Here is an 18,048-nt window from a genome sequence, read left to right as displayed (position 1 = left end):
GTAGATAACAGCTAGAGTTGATTTAATAATTTAACCTCATGGAAATCCTGAACTGCTGCTTGACAGAGTGGAGGATTGTGTTCAGAAGAAACATCAGGTCAGTATTTTTTCCTGGGGTCAGTTGCTGCCCGCTGTCAGACATTGCAGCTGGGGTGACTGGCTTTTTGATCAGACCCATCGGGATCATTTTGGAGCAGACAAAAGTTGCCTGGGTGATAGACTCTCAGTGTGACCATCGTTTTGGACACCTTACTCCATATGGTCCTTTGAAAGACAAAATGACCTTTTGAAAGCTAATTGTTGCTGAGTGTGGAGGAATGTATTGGACTTTGTGTCAACTGCCCAGTTTGTTTCCTCAGCACCATTCAGCAGAAGTCCAACCTACCTTTAAATGTAATTCACACAGTGGAGCTGAAGTTATCTCACAATGTAACACCATGGCCAAGAAGCTGCACTGCTCATTGTGGGTCACAGCTAGGAAAGAGAAAGAAATTAGAGATGGTGAAATTGGCGGAACACTCCGACAACTCCTCAGGGGACCTACAGTCCTCTGAGTGCTGTACAATACCCACACAGGTAAGGAAAGTCTTTTGCAACACATATCTAGGGCCAGAGTGCAAGAGAGATTCAGGATGATGAGTCTAATCCTGATCACTTTTTCCCTCACTGGTACATTCAGCTCTGACTGCACACGGCAGAGGCTGATCATTTTTTAGCAAGTGAGAGACCAGCTAGGTTATTTGCAGCAAATAAAAATGAGATGTTATTTTGATTTGCAATTTCCAAAGACTATTCCCTTCTGAGACATAAATAAATAGGTATGTATGCATCTTAAATACTAAATGAAAGGCTTCATTTTGCCCAAATTACTACACATCAAGTTGCAGATAAAAAGGCAATATTTCCTCATCTCTCCATCAGGCTACTTTGTCTATTATAAATAAAACCTTAATGTAGACAAAGCCAGAAAACACTGTGCCCTAATAACTTTTCCAAGACAGGTACAGGTAAGTGCTATTAAGTTTGCAAATCACATTTCTGACATTGAGCCTAACAAGAAAATAAAATGGCTTAAAACTTGACCAGAATCAATACTGAGACTGTAACGGAAACTAGACTGTAAACTCAGGTTTCTGTTATTGTTACCTTAAAGTTTCTCTCAAATTCCTTCTTGGAAGTCATGCTTGCCCTACTTAAAAAGATACTGAAATACCTCTTGTATAACTGCTCAGGGAAAGCTGTACATAGGGAATAAACTACTAAGCTGGCATTAATTTCATTTTGCTCTAGTGTTCTGCAATAAGAAATATTTTACATCAGCCCCACTGCATAAGGCTTTTCCATCCATCAACTTAAAGAGAAAAGTTTGACATTAAATTTATTTCCTGGATAATAATACTGGATGCTTCTGAAGTCTATACTGAAGCATGAAGTGATAGTGTCTGTTGAAGCCATCAATTCTTATTGACAAGTCTGGTTAAATTATCAGGTTGTATGTAATTTTATTTGAGTGTAGGAAAATGAAGGTTATAGCCAAGAGCTTGGTGGGGTTTTCTTTCCTGAGATGATGATTTATTCATTTTGGCTTCAATAGCTACGGTGTCAGGCATATTTTATATTTTTCCAACTTTGACACTTCAAACATTTGACTTCCCTTTGCAACTTCCAACCTAAAACATGTTTCCTATTATAGATATTCAAGTGACTGCCTTGCACACACTGACTCATGAGGCTGGTTATTATTTTCACAAAATATATAACCCTATTTGAATAAAATACAGATGGTGTCCAATACATTAAACACAGCAAATTTGCCATTCCCTCCTTCCTCCCCTCTAAGTTCCGTTCTCCAGATTTTCTGTGGCTGTATGAAATTCTATCAGCCTCAACAGCTCTGAGAGGACATGGAAACAGAAATCTGATGCCATTCATATTTGGTTTCTTACGATAAATACTGTGTAGTTTTTTTTAATTATTACTGGTTTTCTACAGGATTCTGCCTTCAGAGCTCTGCTTTAAAGTGAGACGAATGTCCCTTGGAAGGTACTGAAAAGCCAACTTCATATGGTCCTGTGTTAGAGTTTAAGTTAAGGGCATTCGATGTGGAATATGGCACCAAATAACTTTCCTTCCCAAGTGACAGCTGGAGCAGATTCATCACCAAACAACTGAGAAGGAAGAAAACCTCAGTATTTTAGTATAGTAAATTAGTTGTGTAAATTAGTAAAATTTGCTGAAATTGAAGAAAATTTTTTCTGGGTTTGCTATGAAAACTTAACAATCATATTGTACCCAAACATAAAAGTTATTTGGAATGCACGAGATCTATGTTTATGAAAAACATTCTATCAGCATCACTAGATGGCATTGGAGGGTTCTTTATCTCACCATGGAAGGAAGGTATCTTTTGTCAGGAGTCCGTAGTCATTTTTATTAGGAATATTATTAGTTAAGGAGTCAATACCAAGCAAGCTGAAGGCATATTCCATGAAACTTTGATGACAGAATTGCAACAGGAAGCAAGAATCAAGGGTGGCTGAGTGGTCAATGCTTTGCTGCAGTTTCCATCTGTCACACACAAGATCACCATCGCTGAGCTAGAACAGGAAGACCAAAATTCAGACAGAAATAAACTGCAGATGATACCAAAGAACATGAGAATTGATATTACATGGGCTGGTGACTTCAGAGAGGTAAGTGTTAATCTGTTCGTGAGATTTAGGGAAGAATTTTTGGTACTGCATATTTGGTTTTCTTCCACAGCAAATTATGTAAGTATTTATTATACAAATGGTATCCCTGTTTCTCTTAAACTTTTTTTACTATGTAGTTCTCTTGTCCCTTTCCTGTTACTTTTAGACTGAGATATGTTCACCATCGTGTGATATTTTTTGTTTAGTATCAACATCCACTTTGGAATTACTCCTAATTTTCATAGAATCATAGAATCACCAGGTTGGAAGTGACCCACCGGATCATCGAGTCCAACCATTCCTATCAAACACTAAACCATGCCCCTTAGCACCTCATCCACCCGTGCCTTAAACGCCCCCAGGGAAGGTGATTCAACCACCTCCCTGGGCAGCCTGTTCCAGTGCCCCATGACCCTTTCTGTGAAAAATTTTTTCCTAACGTTCATCCTAAACATCCCCTGGCGGAGCTGTTCACTTACTCTTGTCCATTGATCGTTATTGCAAAGAAGCTGTGAAAAATCAGTTGCATCACAATTACAGTGGTTTCTGAATTGCATGATTATTATTACACTGACAGAGTTCTCTTTTATTCATAATAATAATTCATAATAATTCATAATAATTCCTGGACTTCAGCAAAGCCTTTGACACAGTTTCTCACAGCGTTCTGCTTGAGAAACTGTCAGCCTCTGGGCTGGACAGGCACACACTCTCCTGGGTGGAAAACTGGTTGGATGGCCGGGCCCAGAGAGTGGTGGTAAATGGTGTGAAATCCAGCTGGAGGCCAGTGACAAGTGGGGTTCCCCAGGGCTCAGTGCTGGGTCCAGCCCTGTTCAATGTCTTCATCAATGATCTGGATGAAGGCATCGAGTGCACCCTTAGCAAGTTTGCGGACGACACTAAGCTGGGTGGAAGTGTCGATCTGCTGGAGGGTCGGGAGGCTCTGCAAAGGGATCTGAACAGGCTGGACCGCTGGGCAGAGTCCAACGGCATGAGGTTTAACAAGGCCAAATGCCGGGTCCTGCACTTGGGGCACAACAACCCTATGCAGTGCTACAGACTGGGAGAAGTCTGTCTAGAAAGCTGCCTGGAGGAGAGGGACCTGGGTGTGTTGGTTGACAGCCGACTGAATATGAGCCAGCAGTGTGCCCAGGTGGCCAAGAAGGCCAATGGCATCTTGGCTTGTATCAGAAACGGCGTGACCAGCAGGTCCAGGGAGGTTATCCTCCCTCTGTACTCGGCACTGGTGAGACCGCTCCTCGAATACTGTGTTCAGTTCTGGGCCCCTCACCACAAGAAGGATGTTGAGGCTCTGGAGAGAGTCCAGAGAAGAGCAACAAAGCTGGTGAAAGGGCTGGAGAACAGGCCTTATGAGGAGCGGCTGAGAGAGCTGGGGTTGTTTAGCCTGGAGAAGAGGAGGCTGAGGGGTGACCTCATTGCTCTCTACAACTACTTGAAAGGACGTTGTAGAGAGGAGGGTGCTGGCCTCTTCTCCCAAGTGACAGGGGACAGGACAAGAGGGAATGGCTTCAAGCTCCGCCAGGGGAGGTTTAGGCTAGACGTTAGGAAAAAATTCTTTACAGAAAGGGTCGTTGGGCACTGGAACAGGCTGCCCAGGGAGGTGGTTGAGTCACCTTCCCTGGAGGTGTTTAAGGCACGGGTGGACGAGGTGCTGAGGGATATGGTTTAGTGTTTGGTAGGAACGGTTGGACTCGGTGATCCGGTGGGTCTCTTCCAACCTGGTTATTCTGTGATTCTGTGATTCTGTGATAATGTTTAGTAGCTGGTAAAAAGAAGCAGAGGGGCATTTGTTCCCATATAAACACTGTTGTAGAATGGTATATCAGAATAATTACAGGTCATGGAACATATGTTGCAGTATAAGGCAGCAAAATGGTGATTTCTTCTCACATCTGCCACCTTGACCCACAATCTAGGTCATGAAGCTTTTCAGTTCTCCAGGTAGACTGTGCAGAATCTATTTGCAGATTCATTGCCTATACAACAAAATGAGGATTATTTTTTGCCTCTCTAATATTCTCTCTGCTTAAGAGCTCTCTTTTATCTAAATTCTAAAATGAATCAGAAATCAGGACTGTATACAGATGAAAACTTGACATTTAATTGAAGTGTTTTCATTCTTCAAACAAGCTTTATGTTCATCATTTTTGGGACTAAAGGCCATGATGGCACACCATGTAGAAATGGTAGTGTCCATGCTAAATAATAGTTTGTGTCCAAGAATGAGGTAAGACCTGCTAGTAAGTCATATAATGTTTTTAATAGGTCATGAACTTGTATAAAACGTTAAGTATAGACCCACTTCTAAAAGTGCCACTGTGACCCTGGTCATCTATTTGTCTGACTGGCTGCTCCACATTCCTTCTAGTGTATTTATAGAATGCAGCAAATAATAAATACCAATACATGCCAGGTACTTGTAATACTGAAAACTGGAAATTGTTCTTGGGGCACAATTTAAATTAGCACAGGGATGATAAATAAAAATGGCATTATACCTGTTAAAATGACTGTATATCATAGAACTCTTCTTCCTTTCCTGAGATTATTTATTAAATAGCATGTCTTTATTTTACTGTTTCTTGCTAAAGCTTCCATCTTAAAACAAGGCAACGCTCCATGTTGTCATTGTTTAACTCTCACAGGCGCCTGCACACGTGCTCATGCAGATGTGTATATATGGGAAAATCAGTGGGGTTTTTCCTGACTTATATGGTCCAAAAGTTTAGGTACAAGAGGCAGGTTTTATTTAGCTTCTACTCTATAGCTAGTTTAAAATGTAACAGTCTGATTCTGTTTCATGTGAACATAAAACAAGGATTAACTGAATTATTCTGGTAGAATCAAGCTAAGCAATATCAGACTCTGGCTTTATCATTTCAAGTAGCCACCGGATAGTTTAGTCTTCCTTCTCAGCCTCAAAGTCATTTGCTGAAAAACTGTGGTTAGCAGGGATTTTTTGTTTACAAGCCACAATTTCTAATGAACGTGTTGTTTGCCTTCTGGCTTGACATCAAAGGCAGTTTCATAACGAGGGTGGCTCCTACTGAATTACATTTCCCTTCAGTTTGTACGGGGATGTGGGGCACCTATTACGATAAGGGAACTGTTGACTTCTTGCACCTACAAAGGGAAGAGATACAATGTATTGCTTCCTTCATATTTTTAAAAAGGGGCTCTTAAAAGTATCCATGTCAACTTGGGAAAAAAACCAAACCCTTGTACTTACTTGCAAGCAACTTACTCATTAGAGTTAAAATGCCAAGATCCAGGTCTGTGCTGAAGGATGTCCCCTATCTGCTCTGAGAGCCCTCAGGAACACTCAGCCTAAGTGAGCCCAATATATCTCATTCCTGGTTAAAACTCAGAGAGAGAAAAAAATGTTTTCTTTTTTTAAAGAAAAATAAGATCAAATGATCACATCTCAAAAAAAATCAAGTATGATTGCACAATCTTTATATACTGCCTGCTTTTCACAAATCTTCCTCTTCTTTGAGCCCCACTTTCTTCTTTCTGCGGTTGATTGATGAAAACTTCACTTGAGTCTCCTCAACCCAAATCTGATTAACTTCTTTCAACAGTGTTTTATATTTTGACCAAAAGGTTAGGGATGTGTTTTGCTGGAAAAGACTTCTGAACAGTCTTGCTACTCAATTTTTCCTTTATATCTTTTTTCCCTTGGTACTAGATTTCAGTTAGTCTTCAAAGAAGGTAGTGCTAAAGAACACAAGTTAAGGTTCTCTCTACCAAATTTTGAACATCCCTCTCTTCACATATCTCTTCCTTTCAGGCAACATATCATGATCTCTGGATGTTTGCTGTCACCTTCCATATGCTTTGAATTACAAGTCCTCTAAATAATTTGCTTAATCTAAATTATTATCAACAAGGCTGTCTTCCTCTAAATAGCATGAAGCTATTATAGTGGGGCCTTATAAACAGTAATAGGGTCAGCACCCCACATGCACCAGTAGAAGTGCCTCTCTACAATTCTCCTTGTAACACATGCCTACAGCATGTCCCCAGGTTACAGCCAGTTGTGGGAGAGCAGCAGTGCAGGGCAGTCCAGCAGGAAGCTGCTGCAGCTCTACTCTCCATAACCGAAGCAGAGACAGCCCACATGGGTAGCTATGTTTTTCAGGATACTTGTCTATGATTGACTGATTTACCACTAAGTCTACTCCTTTGCTCACCTGGTATAAACGTAAGATTGCTATGACCTATCCTGAGCTGTGGTACAAGTTGGTGAGGTGAATTTCAGAAGCAGGGACAAGGTGTTCACTCTGCATCTGTCTGTGGAAGGTCCTGCTCCAGGACAGTGATCTCCAACAGTTACGACACCACATACAGTAACTGGCAATAGGATGACCTACCTACACACTGAACTGCCATCCTCCCTTCACCTCACTCTATTATCCTTCCCAGAAATCTTATGGGGAACTTGGTGGTCATGGCTGACAGAAGTACTAAACAGAAAGCCTCAGCGAAGCAGGAAGAGGCAGGGCAAAGCATGTTAGGAGTGATCATACCTACACTGAACTCCTTTATCTCATGATGGAAGAACACCTGTCTGTGATTCTTCACCAGGGTCTCACTGCCCATCCAAACCTCTTTGTACTATATCAGCTGAGCTCCTCAGCTGACCACAGGGCCCACTTGTTTTCTCTCAAGGTGATGAACGCCCTTGGTGACATTACTAATTTCACCACAGATTTCTCTTAGATGTGATACAAGTTCTAACAACCTGTTTATGGAGCTGAATACATGAGGCCTCAGCTTTCCACTTAAAAAGATGTACTGAAGTTGGGGACAAAGCACTAAAAAATTAAAACAGTAGGCTCAGACAAGATACAGGAAAACAGAAACACATTTTGATGTTGGTCTAAGCAAAGACTAAAGCTCTTGGCATGCTTCTGTATAACAAACCTGAGGATGTTAGGCCAGAGGCGATGGCAAGCAGTGCATGCTTCTTTACCTGCCGTCTACTCCCAGTGGTGTGGCTAGCATTGCTGCTTCACCAAACCATCCTGGAGATGGTGGGCAGCTCCTGGAGGCACTGTGAGACGCAGCACAGCCAGGGAAATGGAGCTCTAGACTGGACTGAATACTCAGCACAGTGTCTTGCAGAGCTGCAGCACCCACTGCTTCGTGCAGCTCTCACTTCTCCAGATGAACTCAACATCCTGCTTAGCACTTCGTTTTGTCCATAGCCAATTGGTTTTTCACTGAGGAAATAAGGTCTCCCTGTTCAGAGTGACACGTACATAAACACGTATACACATACACGCACCTGCATGCACGCATGCAGACGTCAGTTGTGTAAAGCCCTGTGAGTGTCATCTTTCACATTCCTACCTTGTGGCTTGAGAAAGCCAGGAAATAAAAAAAGCAGTCAAAAAGTTAGGGGGAAAAAAACCCCCAACAAATAGATAGAAAAGCCTTTTCCACAGAAAACATGGAGCAGCTCCCAGGCTGACTGGTCCAAACCTGCCAGCTCACTTCGTGCCTTTGTTCCACTTTCTCCTCCTTTTCTATGGCTTCTCATGAGTTTCCATGCCACAAGCACCAGGCAGGCACTTTGCTGAATCTGACCCACTTCTGCCAAAGACACTTCCCCCCCACAAATTCAGACTGTTGCCAGTGCTTATGAGAGCTATAAAATTAACTTATTGTAGTATCACACTTCTCTTATTAAGATTCTAATCAGTATTTCCATTGGAAAGCCTTACTTTTTCAAAGAGTTATAAAAATGCCTGTATAAAGTTGATTACTGCTCAGATTTAGAATTCAGCTTCTTGGCTTACAGCTACAGTTCTTTCTTGTTTACTTGATTTCTGTTTGCAAAAGCTGATGTAAATTGGTTTGGCAAGTTTGTTTAATTCCAAGGATAAACAATTCCTGACTTAAGAAGCATTTTTTTCCAGTGCATGGAAAGTGATGGAATGAAATTATCTAGGCTACCTGCCCACAGCATTTAAAGAATTACCATAGAATCATAGAATAGTTAGGGTTGGAAGGGACCCTAAAGATCATCTAGTTCCAACTCCCCTGCCATGGGCAGGGACACCTCCCACTAGATCAGGTTACCCAAGCCCCATCCAACCTGGCCTTGAACACCTCCAAGGATGGGGCAGCCACAGGTTCCTTTGGCAACGTGTTCCAGTGTCTCACCAGTCTCATACTGAAGAAATTCTTCCAAAAGTCTAGTCTAAATCTGCCCTTCTTCAGTTTATAACCATTCCCCCTTATCCTATCACCACAAGCCTTTATGAATGGTCCCTCTCCATCTTTCTTGTAGGCCCCTTTCAGGTACTGGAAGGTCGCTATAAGATCACCTTGGAACCTTCTCTTCTCCAGCTGAACAAGCTCAACTTTCTCAGCCTGTCCTCATATGGAAGGTGCTCCAGCCCTCTGATCATCTTTGTAGCCCTCCTCTGGACCTGTTCCAACAGCTCCACACCCTTCTTATGCTGGGGATTCCAGAACTGGACACAATACTCCAGATGAGGTCTCACAAGAGAGGAATAGAGGGACAGAATCACCTCCCTCGACCTGCTGGCCACGCTTCGTTTGATGCAGCCCATGACACGTTTGGCTTTCTGGGCTACAAGCGCACACCGCCTGCTCATGTCAAGCTTCTCATTGACCAGCACTCCAAAGTCCTTCTCTGCAGGGCTGCTCTCAAACACATCATCCCCCATTATGTACTGAAATCGGGGACTGCCCCAACCCAGGTGCAGGACCTTGCACTCGGCCCTATTGAACCTCATGAGGTTCTCACAGGCCCACTTTTCCAGCCTGTCCAGGTCCCTCTGGATGACATCCTGTCCTTCTGGTGTGGCAACTACACCACTCAGCTTGGTGTCATCTGCAAACTTGCTGAGGGTGCACTCAATCTCGCTGTCAATAGCATTGATGAAGATATTAAACAGCACTGGTCCCAGTATGGACCCCTGAGGGACACCACTTGTCTCAGATCTCCATCTGGACTTTGAGCCATTGACCACTACTCTCTGAATACGACCATCCAATCAGTTTCTTATCCACCATACTGTCCACCCGTCAAATCCATATCTCTCCAATTTAGAGAGAAGGATGTTGTGGGGGACTGTGTCAAAGGCTTTACAGAAGTCTAGACAGATCACATCCGTTGGTTTCCCCATGTCCCCTGCTGCAGTCACCCCATCATAGAAAGCCACTAAGTTGGTCATACAGCGTTTGCCCCTGGTGAAATCATGCTGGCTGCCATTAATCACCTCCATGTCCTCCATGTGCTTTAGCAGAGCTTCTAGGAGGATCTGTTCCGTGATCTTCCCAGCCACAGAGGTGAGGCTGACAGGTCAGTAGTCCCCAGGGTTGTCTTTGCTGCCCTTTTTAGAAATGGGCACAACATTATCCTTCTTCCAGTCACCAGGGACTTCTCCTGATTGCCATGACTTTTCAAACATCACGGAGAGTGGCTTGGCCACCATAACTGCCAATTCTCTCAGGACTCTGGGATATATCTCATTAGGTCCCACAGACTTGTAAATGTTCAGGTTCCTCAGGTGGTCACGAACCTGATCCTCCTCTACAGTGGGAGGGAGTTTACCCCCCTGGTCACCACCTTGCTGTCCCATGACCCAGGAGGGGTGAGGAGAGCAGCTATCAGTGAAGACTGAGGCAAAAACATTCTTAAGTACCTCAACCTTCTCTTCGTCTATTGATATGTGATCACCATTTCCAACCATCAGTGGGGGTACGTTCTCTTCGACCTTCCTCTTTTGATTGGCGTATCTGTAGAAGCCCTTCTTGTTAGTCTTTACTTCCATTGCTAAATTTAGCTCCAGCTCTGCCTTGGCCTTCCTGACTTCATCCCTACCCATATAGCTTTCTTTTTCCCTTTTTTAAATGTTGACATTTTTTACCTAGGAATGCAGCTGAAGAATTTAATCGTTCACATTGTTTTTAAATGCTGAGTGGTTTTGGAGCAGTGTACAGTCCTTAATAGTAAGGCAATCATGGAAGGTTAAAGACTTTCAAAATACATACCAGCACCACCTCAGTGCCAAGAACCCGTATCACCTCAAGGAACTGTGCAGTATGTGTTGGCATGATTTATGCAGCAATTTTAAAAGAATCTGTAGTGTTTGCTAAATATCACAGCATGATAGATGGGTTCCTAAGTGCACAGTGACACAATCAGCTGAGCTATTACAGCTGGAAGTTTGATAATTTGTGAGTTACAGCCACTGCAGCTTGTCATTTCAGTCATTTGCCAGAAGTTGTCAGGGTATTGGTGACCTCGGAGAAATCACAGTAAGAGACCTGCTGCCAGTGGTGTCATAATGTCTCTTGCATAGTCACACAGGCAATAAACACTTCTGCCCGGCTTCTCTGACTCTCTTGCTCTGCTTCTCAGACCCTCCTTGGTAAAGCCCAGTAAGAAAACCCACTTTACCTCGATAAGTAATTCCTTCAGCATCTGGTCCCATCCTCATCACTCCCAAATGTTAGATGACTGGTCCCAATGTGACTAAAACTACAGAGAAAGAAAAGCTGCCCAAGCCTTGTCTTCTAATGGTCGCTTGCTTAGCAACAGGCAACCAACCATGTAGACAAAGCCGCCATATACCCCCAGAAATGCACCCCTCACTGGGAGCCACTGGAACAACCTCAGTTCCTTCCCAGAAAAAACATTCCAGGCTTAAATGTACATGTAATACATTATGTCTAAATCTTCACTGGATGCAGGCATGTATTTGCAACACAAAAAAGTCATGTATGAAAGAAATTGTATTTATCTTTTATTTTCTTTTTTTACAAAAATAGACTTTTTAAGAAACAAAAGCACATTTTTTTTTTCTGACTGTACAAACTACAAAACAGTATGACATTGGTCACTTCAGCATTTACTTAATTGCTTTCACTGAAAGCAGATTCTCTAGACACACCATGCCTGCAAAATGCATTTTATGTAGAATTAAGGCTAGCATTCATTTGTCATTATTAAAGTAATTTACTTCATTCATTCTAAGAATTAGCAAGTAGTGCCTTAGAAAACCAAGGATTTGATGATAAAAAATACAAATAACTGCGAGATAGTCATTAAACTAGTACTGTCCCACAAGTTAGATTGCTTTGCTAGTCTGTCAAAGATGTGGCTTCCTGAACAATTCAAACTCAATTCAACAAAAATCTTAAGCACAGACTTAATTGTAAGCATATGCCTAGGCTTATCCCTACTGAGCAAAGCACTGAGTACTCGGGTAAGTCCCTACCCTTTCAGTGGGACTATTCATATGATTATGTGATTTGCTAGACCTACAAAATGGCTCTTTTAAATTAAAATTGAAATTTTATGACAACATTGGAAGCAAAAATGAAAATTAACTACAGCCTTGCAATTCTAAACATAACCAGTTCCTTCCTTTTGACAAATACAATGACATTGCATATTTGATAACTTTAACACAAATGGTGATTGTCTTCAGAAACATTTGCAATTCAGCATACAAAATTATATGCTTCAGTTACCCTGTTGTGATTGTACATGCCCAAATAAATACCAGCGTGGTGGATACAGACTTCCCATAGAAATTATCAACTTTCATCCCTGGACACACATGCACAGGTCAGAAACATTATGCTAACCTTGGATTGAAAATCCAGAGCTGCCAGCTGATTTTTAACCTAACAGTGTATCATTTCTTGTATTTTCCTTCGTTTGCAAAAAAAAATATCACATTTTCAAAATATTGTTTTATTGCACATTCATCCTGGTCATGCAGGTTATTTATTTAAAGTTTTGTTTAGCACTCTATAGATTAGAATGAGTAATAGTGCAATTATCTCCCTGGCCACAGCCGCCTTATACCTAACAGCTGCCTCTATTTATACACAAACAGCTCTTGTCACTCTCGCATCAGACTGAGCCACTTTAGGTGTCAGTCTGTCACCTTCACATATGTTATCTTGCCAGGATCAGGCACGATATGATTTGAAGCCATCTTGAAGAAGACAAGCTGCCGACCTGTACCAAAAAGGAAAAGGAGGGGAAGCAAAAAGCAGTATTTAGAAGTGATGAACAAAAGGTTGCAAACTTCAGAGTACTGATATTTCAAACTCTTCTTCAACCTACGCATTCTTTGAGCAACCCAAGAGTGAATTCTTTCTTAACTTGGCCTGGAATAAAACTGAAATACTTTAATCTAAAACGACATTGAATCTCCCCTGCCTTCAGTAGTTTTACTCTTATCTAATCATGGTCAAGATATGGCTGCACACAGCTGACACAGTGAATGAAGGAAAGGTCTGAGGATTTTAATACAAATTTCACATGACCTTTACAAAATTTATTTGAAGACTCCCACACTGATAAAATCGAGCTCGGGTTCAGGGTATTCATTCGATTCTACAAAAGCAGAATCATCTTTGCATGCTTGAACTTTTGCTAAACCAATCCATGCAATGCTATGTCTCTGAAATAGCTCTTGCTGATCCCTTTGTAGCTCTGGGTTTTAAACAAGCTCAAACAAGGTTTCTATTCCGCATATGAAAAACACCAGACAGTGCTAACTGCCTGGGCAGTGTAAAGCATCTGCCACATACACATCTGAGGCCAGTTGGGGCTGAGTTTGGTGAGGTTTCACCTAGTGGTGTTTGTGTTCTCCTATCTCCCCATGCTTACTGACCTGGCCTCTGATTCACATCCCTGCCTCTCAATGAGTACCCGCCATCCCATGGACCTGCACTGTCATTGCCTTTCTTTGGAGCAGAAACCAGAGATACTCCACAGCTATTCAACCTCTGCTTTCCCTTCCTCTAAATTTCAGAAAATCAAATGCTCTACTCCCAGCCTGCTTCTCTAGGGGGCTCCCATAACACTACTTTCTTAAAAAGCATCACACGGCAAACAGGATGCCTCAACTGCTGAGAAAACTTCCATGCTGCAGATTTTCAGTCATCAGGAACAGCATGGTAAAGGGAACGATAAATAAACTAGAAGTACTGCTACTATGCCTCATTTGCTTTTAATATTACAAGATGAGACATAAGCTGCTCCAAAATTCCTATGAATATCCCTGTGCTGTAATAGTTACTTTTTTAGTATATTAATCAACTTCAGTAGTCTGACTATAAATAGTCTGGCATGATGACCTAGTAGTCACCAGTTAGCCACAGGCAAGGTTAATATAAATTAGTTTTTCTAGATTCTATGGAAGTCTGAGTTCAAATCTCTCAGAAGCACAAAAAAGTACAGAAAGCCATGGTAGCACACTGCCTAAACTATTCTGAAATGTATAAACTGTCTAAATTCTCTACTCATTTGTGATGCTTTCAGAGCTGGGGACAGGTAGGCATGTATATAAATCTGGCTTTGGTGTGTATTTATGTTGCTCAACTAAGTACAACCAACACACCAAATTGCATACAGGGGAAATTTTGACGTTAAGGCTAAGACATGTGACCGCAGATGTACAGACAGACAGCTGGGCTTCTGAGACCAAATAACTTGTCACACTAAAGTCAATGGCACAGCAAGGATTTCTGTCATTTGGCAAGCATCAGCCACCCTTCCTTTCAAAGACAGGAGCAGGGGAGCTGACACGGCCCTAGCAAAAAATGGCAATGGAAGGGAATAGCCCAGCATGTGTGGCAATGACTCAGAGAACTAAAACTCACCCTGACTTCTGTGGGGGCTTTATCTCAGGGGAAAATCAGAAAAGAATATGGATTTGGTCCACTGCATCTTATAGGCACAAGAATGTCTTTTTTCTTTACCCTGCAAGGGGTGCAGGGTGCTCAAGCAAATGCACAAGCTGAGTTCGCCCAGGCTTGCAGCATGCAGTGTGCAGGTCTCCTGGGCATGCAGAGAAGGACTGCAGGGTTGAGAGCTGGCTGCAACATTCAGCTCTTTGAACCTCTCAGCCAGTTTGAGCTGTGGCTACAGGAAATTTTTAGCGGAGATTTTTAATAGTTTTGTTTCTTGGATTGCTCTGGAGCTGCCTGAAATAGGCACAATCCTGGTGCAGAAGCAGTGAGCCAGAGCCAATTCTCCACTTGATGTCAGTCACACCAACTGCCTACCTTCAAGGGAACAACAGAGAGATTGTCAGGCCCAAAGATGTTCTAGCAAATGTATTTCTCTTTTCAACAAATGCATACTTGTAGACAAGCAAATGACTTGTGGTAGCAAATGGGATTTTCCCCTGGAAGTTCTATTTCTGCTTGGTTTTAAACCCTCCCTTCTCGCTATTCTTTAGCCAAAGTCCTACTGCTAGAAGCACAGTATTCCTACCAGTGGCAGGGCATCTCTGACACCAGCCAAGAGTCCCAGCTAGATGCATGGGAGAATCTGTCTAGTTTTCTGCCGAACTGCAACAACCATATGTATTGGAAAGATTTATTTAAATACAGATGTTGGACCATGTCCTGCACATTTAACTGCTGAAACAGGTCACAGTTTTTTGCTGTTGTTTATGCTGTTGTGTTTTAAAATAAAATTTTGGACCTTGCAGTTTGGAGACCTCTAGTCCACATGACGCAGCCCAATGATGCCAGCTTCTTTTGAGTTCACCCACAGATTCCTGCTCCCCTGATGGCTGGCAAAGAGAAGACTCATCAAAACCCAAACCACCTCAGTTTGAGCTTCAGAAATTATCCTACTTCTAGCTGCTGCTGGTGGATCCCACAGCCCAGTGCAGTATACTCCCAAAAACTGAATTAAAACAGTTAAAGCAGCCAGATATACGACTCAGCTGCTGCTTCTGCTCCATAGCACCTGTGACCTACCTGTCCAAGTTGTCTGGTTAGTTAGGACAAAAGCTTTGCACTGGGAGTAGCTGTCACAGATCTCAATGGCTTCGTTGACATCAAACACGGAGAGGAGGCAGCCCTTATGATGGTAAGATGGCCAGCATCTATAGTTCTCATCAGCAATAGAAGCTTCAGGCACCCGTCTGTACTCTGCAAACAACCAGAGTAAAGGAATTGTTTTGAAAGCTCTAGAAAACTGCTTACTTTTAACAGACAAGGTTTAGCACAACAGCTTAGGAGCAAGACATATGACAAAAACGGTGACCGGCTAGACTGTACCAGTCCCGGATTACTCCCAAATGTGTTTATAGCTCTGCACCTTGCTTTCCTTTTCCTTTCCTCCTTTCTTCTTCTCACTTTTTTTTCCAGAAAGCTTCTGTAAATAAACAGTCTGTGCACAAAACCCTTTCCCCTTCCCCACTGCGTAGGCGAGGCTTTGGTTTTATTAGGAGTTTTACAGGAAGAATGTCCCATTGAATAAACAGCACCCACTTGAATGAACTGACTCACTGTCCTACTTCTAAACAGTGAGCAGGATTGTTGGGGTGAGACCCAACCAGGCATTCCCAGCCCTCCCTCTCCCTCAGAAGAGTAAGCTATTTTCCTCTGGCCCCTTTAGAGAAGGAAGAAAAGACAGGCTTTTAATTAAGCAAACTTTTTTTGCTTGCTCAGATTAGCACAAAAGGGGAGTCGCTGGATGGGCCTCTGAAGAGTAGAAAAAAAAAAGTAGAGGGAGCATGTCAGCATGGTCCTTGCCCAGCGCCTCCGCACTGCCTTGCCGATTACTCTTCTCCGTTGGCTGCCGTTCAGTCTCACTTGCCTTTATGAGCTGCCTCTTGTTCTCTGTTCACAACTCCTCTTGCTTTCCCAGCCTCTGATGGGAGTTTCTCTAATGAATGCATCAGCAAATTCAACTAATCATTCATAAACATTTGTATTTGGCATCCAGATGCACAAATTGGTGGTTCCCTCCTGTGTCTCCCCTGTCCCCATCCTATTAAAAAAAATAAATACATTCTATCGTTCTTTAATTGTATCTATTATGGAAACCAGAGATGCCTGCCCTGACTCACAGCCTATTCTTATGTCACTTTGGCTCAGGCATTTTCTGCCTGACATTGCATTGTCAGCCTGCTAATATTTGAGACAGCACATTGTACAAACACCACTAAGTCAAACGCGAGTGTGCCTACTTCTCTAAACTGCCAGTATTTCAACTGGAAAAAGAAGTACACGTCCACAGGTGCTCATTCATACCACACAGTCTGAAATAGTGGGAAACAAATGCAGTAAATGCGTTCTATTTTAAGCTTGGCTTATTAGAAGTATCACAAAAACATTCCCAAACAAGAAGCAAAATCAGAGCTGATCATGTCCTATTTAAATCAAAGGCAAAAAAGTTTTTATTAATTCAGAAAATGTAGACAAATGAAGAAACAAACAAAATAAAAATGTAGTTTCACATGACAAATGGTCATTTCTCCACCAAAAATATTTCTTCTTCTGAAAAGTCAGAGCATAAATTAAATTGCTACTTCACAGGTAGGTAAAGTACCTTCTTTCCAACTTCTGTATCAACCATACAGTGAAACAACAATTGAATGTAGTTCTCTTATCTATGTATGGTAACTGATGAGTATTGATTTGTACCTCACAGCCAAGGTCAGTAAAATGGTGTGCACAAATTAAATGCAGAAAAATCAACTCAGTTACCAGCACCGTAGAAAATTCTTTGTAATAGTGTACGTTCCATGTTGACTATACATAAAATGTGACTAGCCACAACTTTTCTTTTCACAGTTACAGAAGTGTCCCCTAATGCTGCACTACACCAAATCCCATGCCACAAAATACGTTCACAGAAGGATGGCCCCTGCTGCAACAGCAAAAGATGAAGAATCTGCCTGATTCTCCACACCAGCATAGAGCACACCCTCACCATTCCCACAGCTGCTCTAGCAGCCTGTTTGGCTTTGTGCCAGGACTGGGATGGAGCTGCAGCATCCCCTGGTACACCATCAGGTCACTAAGCAGAGCAGCTGCACATCATATCATGTATTTTTTTCCATGCCAGGCAGGAGCCTGTCTGGAAGACCCTTATTTTGAATCATCGTTTAATTTTTAAACCCTTCTATGCAAAGATATGCCTTTTAATATGCCATGATGATTTCTTTCTTCTCAACACTGTTCCTATTACAGCTGTCAGAGGGTCAGCTCTCAGCTGACAAACAGATTTCAAAGAGTAGCAGTGATTCACATGACCTGAGACTCTGTCAGAGGTAGGGGATAAAGTTCTCCATTTCCACAGACTTTCAAAGTGACCAAGTCCAGTAAATCATTCGGGAAGACTAGACACAATAATCAACGGAGCTGGGCTAGCAATAACTGCAATGGTGAGATTCTGGCTTGTGGATGGCAGAGAGGCTAAAAAACTTCAGGCTGGTACTTCAAGCAGGCTCACCATGCAGCAGAGCCGTGTGGCTGTCCCTAGTCTCCTTAGCGTTCTCCAGCAGTTCCTACATGAGGGAAGTCACCA

The 18,048-nt window shown here is 42.4% G+C and overlaps 1 protein-coding gene across 1 annotated transcript in view; it reads right to left on the bottom strand.

Annotated features, from left to right (window-relative positions):
* Positions 1-11,519: 11,519 nt before the first annotated feature.
* The window catches only part of PKDCC (protein kinase domain containing, cytoplasmic), a 36,540-nt gene continuing 30,011 nt past the window's right edge, over positions 11,520-18,048 (bottom strand). The window contains exons 6-7 of the mRNA XM_069852885.1: positions 15,489-15,662; positions 11,520-12,726 (exon numbers count right to left, since the gene is read on the bottom strand). Of these exons, the coding sequence (XP_069708986.1) occupies positions 12,641-12,726; positions 15,489-15,662 (260 nt within the window). The 3' untranslated portion in view covers positions 11,520-12,640. The remainder of the gene's footprint in view (positions 12,727-15,488; positions 15,663-18,048) is intronic.

This window comes from Phaenicophaeus curvirostris, chromosome 2 (assembly GCF_032191515.1).
Source record: "Phaenicophaeus curvirostris isolate KB17595 chromosome 2, BPBGC_Pcur_1.0, whole genome shotgun sequence".
NCBI lineage: Eukaryota > Metazoa > Chordata > Aves > Cuculiformes > Cuculidae > Phaenicophaeus > Phaenicophaeus curvirostris.
Note: the sequence above shows the minus strand (reverse complement) of the source record. Positions and strands in the feature narration are given on the sequence as shown.